The sequence below is a fragment of the Entamoeba dispar genome, genomic scaffold, assembly GCF_000209125.1.
Source record: "Entamoeba dispar SAW760 scf_1105229461113 genomic scaffold, whole genome shotgun sequence".
Classification (NCBI taxonomy): domain Eukaryota; phylum Evosea; order Mastigamoebida; family Endamoebidae; genus Entamoeba; species Entamoeba dispar.
In genome coordinates, this window is record NW_001854530.1 from 1 (window position 1) to 8330 (window position 8330).

General features: G+C 16.0%; 1 protein-coding gene across 1 annotated transcript, besides 38 other annotated features; it reads left to right on the forward strand.

Moving 5' to 3' along the window:
• Positions 1 to 118: 118 nt before the first annotated feature.
• EDI_344090 (tyrosine protein kinase, putative) lies at positions 119 to 2002 on the forward strand (the record flags this gene model as incomplete). The annotated part of the gene is made up of 1 exon (XM_001738147.1): positions 119 to 2002. The coding sequence occupies one exon, from the start codon at positions 119 to 121 to the stop codon at positions 2000 to 2002; it is 1884 nt and encodes a 627-aa protein (XP_001738199.1).
• Positions 522 to 596: a sequence feature (AT_rich).
• Positions 677 to 726: a microsatellite.
• Positions 841 to 984: a microsatellite.
• Positions 1873 to 2029: a microsatellite.
• Positions 2030 to 2095: a sequence feature (AT_rich).
• A 1-nt stretch (position 2096) lies between these two features.
• Positions 2097 to 2240: a microsatellite.
• Positions 2241 to 2318: 78 nt separating this feature from the next.
• Positions 2319 to 2382: a microsatellite.
• Positions 2383 to 2460: 78 nt separating this feature from the next.
• Positions 2461 to 2549: a microsatellite.
• A 75-nt stretch (positions 2550 to 2624) lies between these two features.
• Positions 2625 to 2801: a microsatellite.
• Positions 2802 to 2806: 5 nt separating this feature from the next.
• Positions 2807 to 2877: a sequence feature (AT_rich).
• A 13-nt stretch (positions 2878 to 2890) lies between these two features.
• Positions 2891 to 3068: a microsatellite.
• Positions 3069 to 3087: 19 nt separating this feature from the next.
• Positions 3088 to 3176: a sequence feature (AT_rich).
• A 24-nt stretch (positions 3177 to 3200) lies between these two features.
• Positions 3201 to 3319: a microsatellite.
• A 63-nt stretch (positions 3320 to 3382) lies between these two features.
• Positions 3383 to 3569: a microsatellite.
• Positions 3444 to 3625: a microsatellite.
• Positions 3626 to 3975: 350 nt separating this feature from the next.
• Positions 3976 to 4041: a sequence feature (AT_rich).
• A 29-nt stretch (positions 4042 to 4070) lies between these two features.
• Positions 4071 to 4167: a microsatellite.
• Positions 4168 to 4315: 148 nt separating this feature from the next.
• Positions 4316 to 4352: a sequence feature (AT_rich).
• A 70-nt stretch (positions 4353 to 4422) lies between these two features.
• Positions 4423 to 4600: a microsatellite.
• Positions 4601 to 4681: 81 nt separating this feature from the next.
• Positions 4682 to 4849: a microsatellite.
• A 12-nt stretch (positions 4850 to 4861) lies between these two features.
• Positions 4862 to 5004: a microsatellite.
• Positions 4916 to 5001: a microsatellite.
• Positions 5005 to 5010: 6 nt separating the features above from the next.
• Positions 5011 to 5165: a microsatellite.
• A 39-nt stretch (positions 5166 to 5204) lies between these two features.
• Positions 5205 to 5253: a sequence feature (AT_rich).
• Positions 5254 to 5259: 6 nt separating this feature from the next.
• Positions 5260 to 5380: a microsatellite.
• Positions 5381 to 5392: 12 nt separating this feature from the next.
• Positions 5393 to 5452: a sequence feature (AT_rich).
• Positions 5453 to 5575: a microsatellite.
• Positions 5576 to 5726: a microsatellite.
• A 30-nt stretch (positions 5727 to 5756) lies between these two features.
• Positions 5757 to 5914: a microsatellite.
• Positions 5915 to 6006: a microsatellite.
• A 1-nt stretch (position 6007) lies between these two features.
• Positions 6008 to 6113: a microsatellite.
• A 26-nt stretch (positions 6114 to 6139) lies between these two features.
• Positions 6140 to 6233: a microsatellite.
• Positions 6234 to 6235: 2 nt separating this feature from the next.
• Positions 6236 to 6420: a microsatellite.
• Positions 6421 to 6426: 6 nt separating this feature from the next.
• Positions 6427 to 6456: a sequence feature (AT_rich).
• Positions 6457 to 6645: a microsatellite.
• Positions 6646 to 6699: 54 nt separating this feature from the next.
• Positions 6700 to 6788: a sequence feature (AT_rich).
• A 103-nt stretch (positions 6789 to 6891) lies between these two features.
• Positions 6892 to 7205: a repeat region.
• Positions 7206 to 8330: a repeat region.

The window sequence follows — 8330 nt, forward strand, 5'->3', positions numbered from 1 at the left end:
GAGACAAATACATATGGATGTAAAAGATGTAAAGAAAGATATTATTTAACAAAAGACATGAAATCGTTTAAAATGTGATGATAAATGTGAAACATGTTATGGAACATCTACATATTGTATGAGTTGTTCTAATGATAAATATTTAAGAAATGATAAAACATGTCAATCAAATGAAGAATTAAATGGAACATGTTTACGAATATTAGCAGATGGAAGTGGATGTGGAATATGTCATAAAGGATATTATAGAAATGGGAAAGGATGTTCAAAATGTGGAAAAGAATGTTTAACATGTAATCAAAAAGATAAATGTATAAAATGTGGAGAAGGATATTTTATGAGTTCAACAGGAATATGTAAATCAACAACAACAATTAAAGGATGTAAAGGAGAAATAGATAAAGAATATGGATGTAGAGAATGTTTAACAGGATATTATTTAATAAATAAAGAATGTTCAAAATGTGGAAATAAATGTATAACATGTTTAAATGAGAAAGAATGTAATAAATGTGAAGAAGAATATATAATAATAAATAAAGAATGTATTCATTATTCAAATATTAATAAATGTAAAGAAACAAAAAATAATAAATGTTCAAAATGTTCATTTTGGTATGGAATCAATGAAGAAGGAACAAAATGTAATAAAGAAATAGTATGGTGGATGATAATGATTATTATCATCATTATACTTATTATCATCATTATAATAATTATAATTATAATAATAATGATTAATTACATTATAAAACGCAAAGAAAAGAAAGAACAAGAGAAAACAACAACAATATTTAAAATTTCACAATCAAATATCAAATTCATAACACTTGGAGATGGAATAATAACAAATAAAAAAGAAATAGAAATAGGAGAAGGAGAAGAAATTGAAGTAAATAAAGAAATCAGAGAATTAATATGTATTGGAAATGAAAAGAAAGAAAAAAAGAAAATACAAATAAGTAGTAAAGAAGAAAATGAAAAATACTCAATTAGAACAAACCCAAATATCATTACAATTGAAGGAGGATATGCATGTGAATTTGAAATATTCATTACAATCAAATGTACTACTAAAATTAAAGAACAAATAATGATAATTAGTAAAACACTTAATAAAACACAAGAAGAAATAATTAAAAGTATTTCAATTAAAGGAGAAACACAAATATCAACACGACTTGATCCAGATGAAATAAAAGAAGAACATAAAATAGGAGAAGGATCATTTGGAATCGTATATATAGGAGAATTTAGAGGAAGTCAAGTAGCAATTAAGAAAATGAAACAAATTGATAAAGATGAAAATAAAATGAAAGAATTTGAGAAAGAAGTAATGATGTTAGATAAATTTCGAAGTGAATATATCATTCATTTTTATGGAGCAGTATTTATTCCTAATAAAATATGTATGGTAACAGAATATGCAAAATATGGATCAATACAAGATTTAATTAATAAAAGAACAAACACGGAAATACCAAATAAAATAAGAATTAAATTCATGATAGATGGAGCAAAAGGAATTTCATATCTTCATTCAAATGGAATAATACATCGAGATATTAAACCAGATAATTTTCTTGTTGTAACACTTGATGATAATATTGGAGTTAATTGTAAATTAACAGATTTTGGAAGTTCAAGAAACATTAATATGATGATGACAAATATGACATTCACAAAAGGGATAGGATCACCTATTTACATGGCACCAGAAGTATTGAAACGAGAACATTATAAAATGGAATCAGATATATATTCATATTCAATAACAATGTTACAAATCATTACATGGCAAGATCCATTTCCTAAAACATTATATCCACATCCATGGGATATAGCAAATACAATATCAACAGGTAAACGACCAAAAATAATACAAGAAGTTAAAGAAGATATTAAAGAAATTATTGAAAAAACATGGAAACAAGAACCGAAAGAAAGAATAAGAATAGAAGAAGTAGTAAGAATGTTAGAAAGTATTGAAAATAAAGAATGAAAAGAAACATAAAAGAAATAGAATTAATATATTTCATTTAATTCTATTAAACAATTTAATTTTATTAACATATTTTATCATTTTATTTAATTACAAATAAAGAAATGAACAATAAATAAATTAAAATAGAATACATTCATTCAAAATAACTATATAATAAACAAAATGAAAAATAGAAGAATAAAAAGATACTAAATAACAAGATTGAATACATAAGTATAAATTATAATATAATAAATTTATTTTAATTATATTTGATAGAAATATTAATTGAATTATGAATGATAGAGATATTAATTAAATGATGTGTTTGTTATTTTAATTTTATTATTGATATTGTTTTTATCTTCTTTTCTTTTAATTATAATTTTCATGTTTATCATATAATTTAATTAATTTGTGAATTGAAGATACAATATCAGAAACATAACACAATTAATAAAATGAAATTAAACTTCTAATATCATTATTTATCATTATTTCTTTTATTAAAAATAAATAAATTATTGTTTAATTAATATGATTATTGTTATTCTTCACATTATTAAAATACATTGATGATGTTTAATGATATTTTATAAATCAATGAATTAAATGAAGAAGATTTAAATTGTAGAATATGAAATAAGAATAAAACAAAAGAGATAAAATGAATAATAAAAATGATAATAGATTTAATGATATAAATTCATAAATAAATACATAATTACAATGAATATTAATACAATGAATAATAAAGAATAAAATAATTATAATAAAATGAATTATCAAAACAATGAAATGATGAATATAAAAATAATTATCATTATTTAATTTATTTATTATTATTTCTTATTTAAATATTCTTTTCTTCATATTATTATCATATTTTATTTCTTTATTCTCTCTTTTATTTCTTTTTATTTATTTATTATTTTTGTTTATTATTTATTTCTTTTATTTTATATCTTCTTTTCTTTATTTTTATTTTATTAATTTCATTTTCTTGTTTCATTTGATTTATCATTGTTTCTTCTTTTCTTTATTCTATTTATGTTCTTTATCTATTTATTTATCATTATTTATTATTATTATCTTTGTTAATGTATTTATTATAAATATAATGTAATTTTATTTTGTTTGTTAAAATATCTTAATTATTTCTTATTTTGTTATTTGTTCTTTATTTTTATTTCATTTATCTTTTTCTAAACTTATCATTTTATTCTTATTCTTTTAATTATTCTATTTTACTTTATTCTCTCTTATTTCTCTTCATATTTTATTTTCTTATATATTTTACATTTTCTTTTATCTTTCTTAATTATTCTTTATTTTCTCTTCTTTCTAATTATCTTTCTTATATTTCTAATTTTTCATTATTATACTTTCTTTATACTATTTTATTTTCATCTTCTAGTTAAATTACATTCATTTTATCTTCTATTTTCTTAAAATTATTTCTATTCTTGTTTTTATTGTTTCTTCTATTTCTTCGTTTGTTATTTGTTTATTTTATCTATTTGTTGTTTTCTGCTTCTTCTCTTTTGATTTTTTCTATTTTTGTTCTTTATTTCTCTTATTCTTTATTAAAACATCAATTGATTTATTTATTTCAATTCATTGTTACTTTATTTCATTATTATAATTTCTTGTGGTTATTCTTTAATTCTTTTCTTCATCTTTTAAAATATTCAATTTGATGATATTATTGATTTATTCAAAATAACTTATACTCATTCATTAATGTGTTAGTTATTATTATGTTGTGCATTTATAAAAACATTCATTTCTTATTTATTTGTTGATGATTGTTAATGATATTATTCAATATTCTAATCAATCAATTTATTTATATCCTAATTCTACTATTATTGTTAATATTAATTTCACTTAATAAACACAATTATCTAAAACAACACTAAATTCACTCATTGGTATTTGTGTATTAATTGATATTAATGATGAACATCTTTTAAAACAACACTTCCTTGTTTTAATGATTAATATTGTTAATAATTTCTTGTTATTCTAAAATATTATTTAAAATTACTATTTATCAATTGATTTAACTTCTATTAGTATTGTATTTCATTATTTATTTCTATCTTCTATTGTGTATTCTATATTTTAAATATATTTCATTCTTCTTTTTATTTTAAATATGTTGAATTTAATATTTATTTATTCTTCCATCACGAAATATTTCATCATATTTATTATAAATATGAAGTGTTTCAATATTATCAAATAATTTACTTGAATAATGATTTAAAGAATTGGATTAAAATGAAATCATTCAATATTTCATTGAAATCTTTTAATTCCAATTTCTAAATTAATAAAATCTTTAATATCATTAAAATATTTTGATGTTATCATTATTTCATTATATCCTAATTTCATTATTGATTTATTATTTATTAGTTTGATTGGCAACGAAAAAAAGCAAATAAGAGAAAAATGAAGAGAAAGAATGATATAACAGAAAAAAGTGAAATTAGGAAGTAGAAGAAGATGAAAAGAATAAAAGTAGAATGTTGAGAATATAAAATGAAAGAAGATAAAAATGAATAATTCAAAATGAGATAATAAATGATGAAAATAATGATGAAATAATGGATGTATTTTTTATTATAGAAATTAGAAATATGCAATAAAAAAGCGTTTAATTTATTGATACAAATTATTTAACATTATTTTATTTATGCAATTTATTTTATTCTTTTTTATTTTTATAATTTTTATTTATATGTATTATTTATTATCTTTTTTCTTTTTAATATATTGATTATTTTATTTTATTATTTATTATTCTTTTATTTATTTTTCTCTATTCTTTTATTTGTTCATTTTTATTATATTTATGAAATATTTCATTATTATAAAATAATTTTATTATTTAATTATTTAAATGATTTAAATTAAAATGAATTTATTCTATATTTCATTGATTTCTTTTATCATTATTTTATATTTTAATAATTTCTTTAATATTATCATTTTATATTATTATATTTATTCTTTCATATTTTTATTATTTATTATTATTATTATATTTTTCATTTCTTATTTTATTTTATTTTATTATTAATATTATTTATATTTCTTTTCTTTCTTATTATTCTTCTTTATTCTTATTATTTATTTATTTCTTATTTTTCTATTTTATTTATTTTCATTTGATTCATATTTCATTTCTTGTTTTGATTATTTTGATTTGATTTAATTTTTATTATTTAATATATTTTTGATTATTAATATTTATTTATCATTTATTTATTATTTGTTTTTATTATTATCATTTGATTTATATTTATTATTTATTTCTTTTATTATCTTTCTTTTCTTTATTCTTTATATTATATTCTTATTTTTTATTATTTATTTTTGATTTTAAATGATTGTTTCAATATTATCATTTTATTTATATCTATTATATTAATCTTATATCATTAATTTCTATTATTAAATATTAAATAATCAATGTCATATAATAAAATAATTTAAATAATATATCATTATAAAATTAAATGATTAATAAATGATTTCATAATAAATATTAAATTCATGAAATATTGAATAATATAATATAAAATGATAAATAAAAATAAAAATGATAATAATAAATAAATAATAATACAAAATATAAATAATAATAAATATAAAAATGATATAATACAAATATAATAATCAAATTAATATATAAATAAAAATAAATAATAATAATAAACAAATAATAAAATTGAATATATTTCTTATTAAACAATCGAATAAATAAAATAAATAAAAAAGATAAATAATAACAGAATAAGAATAAAAGAAATATATATAATAAATAAAAATAATAAAAAATAGATAGAAAAAGAAATAAAAAAATAAAATATAATAAACATAAAATAATAAAAGAATAATAAGAAAAGATAAAATAAATAATACAAATAAATAAATAATAAAATAATAAACATAATATTTATATTAATAAAATATTAATTAATATAATTAATAAAATCAAATATAACATATATAAATAATAAATATGATAAATAAGAATAAAATAAACACAAAAATAAGAAATAAAATAAATAACAAAAATACAAAAACAAATATATTCAAATAAAAAATAAAATAATATAAAAAAGAAGAGAAAAGAAGAAAAATATAATATATAATCAAATATAAATGTTATATGATTAATATATAATTGTAATATATAATAAATAATAATTTCATATAATATAGATAGAAGATATAAAAATTAAATAAATAATAATAAATAATAAAGAAATAATAAGAGAAAAGAAATGATATAATAATAAATAAAATATATAAAAGAAATAATAAATAAAATCAATATAATATAAATAAAATAATGATAAATATAAAGAGAAAATAGATATAAATTATAAAAAATATAATCAAAATAAAAATAAGATAAAGAAATGTATTAATATATAAGAAATTATATATAAATAAAAATATAATAATATATAAAATAAAATATAAATAATAATAATATCAAACTAATAAAATATGATAAATATAAAATATAAAGATAATATGATGATATATATAATATAATAATAAAAATAAATATAATAATAAAATATATAAATATATAAAATAAAATACATAAATAAAATAATAATAAAATAATAATAAAAATGTATACTTACATTGAATCAAATATCATTTCTGAATCATTTATAATTCAGAACAATTAATCATAAAATGATATAAAATATAAAGAAATATAAATGAGTATAGAATGATTATTTAATTTACTTTTTTATTTTTTATTTTTTTAGGAGCAAAATAATAAAAACTATTATTTTATTGATTCAAAATATTTTGCCCTTTTCTTTTTGGAGTTTTTTTATTTAGATGCATTGTTTCTTTGCTTATTTTGGTTCCCTATCATCAACATTGTTTAAATAATCTTTATTGATAACACATCATGTATTCAACTCAAAAGTATAATGATAAATATATTGTATCATAAGAAATAATAATACTACAATCATAATAAATAAATAATCTTATATCATAATAAATAATAATCATTATTGATAATACTTCCATAATAATTAGTCATAATAAAAATAAACAATTAGTGTTATGTTATCTCACCAAAGGGATATCATAACCAGAAGATAATTAGGTGATTTGAAACATGGAAATATTAGTTATTTGTGTTGTGTATCTGATATACCATATTCGAATCATAAAGAAGAATATAATAATAAAATAAGATATAATCATTCTTATTCTTATTATTTATTATATTTTATATTGATTTTTATCTTTGATTATCATCATTCATTTCTTCTTTTTGTCAATTTTTTCTTTTCTAATCATCATCCATTTCTTCTTTTTATTCTTTGTTATTCTTATTTTATATTAGATGATATTTTATCATTTTATATTTGTTTATATTGTTTGTTTATATTTTATTATTATTATTTATTGTTGTTTATCTTATATCATTTATTTATTATATGTTGTATTGATATTTAACAATGTTAATATGAAATGAATAATAATGAATAAATATAAAATAAGAATAAAATGATATAAGAATATAACATAAATAATAAAATAAGAAATATATAATAGATATCAAGATAAAAGAAGATGAATAAAATAAATATAATGTAAAATAATATAAATAAAATAAAAAATAAATAAAAAAGAATAAAATAAATATTTTATTATATTTTTATTTATCTTTTATTCTTATTTCTTTTTATTATTTATTAAATTAACACATTGAATATGATTATTTCAAATAAAATAAAACAATAATGAAATATGTCCATTTTTATATTCATCATTTCATTAATTGATAGATGAAATGTTCATATTCATTTATTGATTTTATTTTATATTCTTTTTTAGTTTTCAAATAAATAATAATGAATAAAAATCATTTCATTTCAATTACAATAATTCGTTGTGGTGTGAAATCATGTTTTCCACAAAGTGCATTTGATATTCCTTTATATGAAAATGATTGTTGATAACACCATGAATATGTCTTATAATTTTCTTTATAAACAGTAATATCACCATATCCAAATGTAAACAAACAATTACTTGATTGATTACATAAATAAAATGCATATTGTGGTTCTTTAATATCAAATTTCATCATTCCTTGTATTCTTCCATTTGATTCTAATGAAAATAAAAATGATTTTGGATCATTTATCCAATTATCAACTTTATCAATTTTCACATTAATATATCCTCCAAATTTATTTCCATTTGTATCTTCAATAATAATTATTATATGTTCTTTATTTATTATTCTTTGATTAAATACTGATGTATCTTTATTCCAATTATC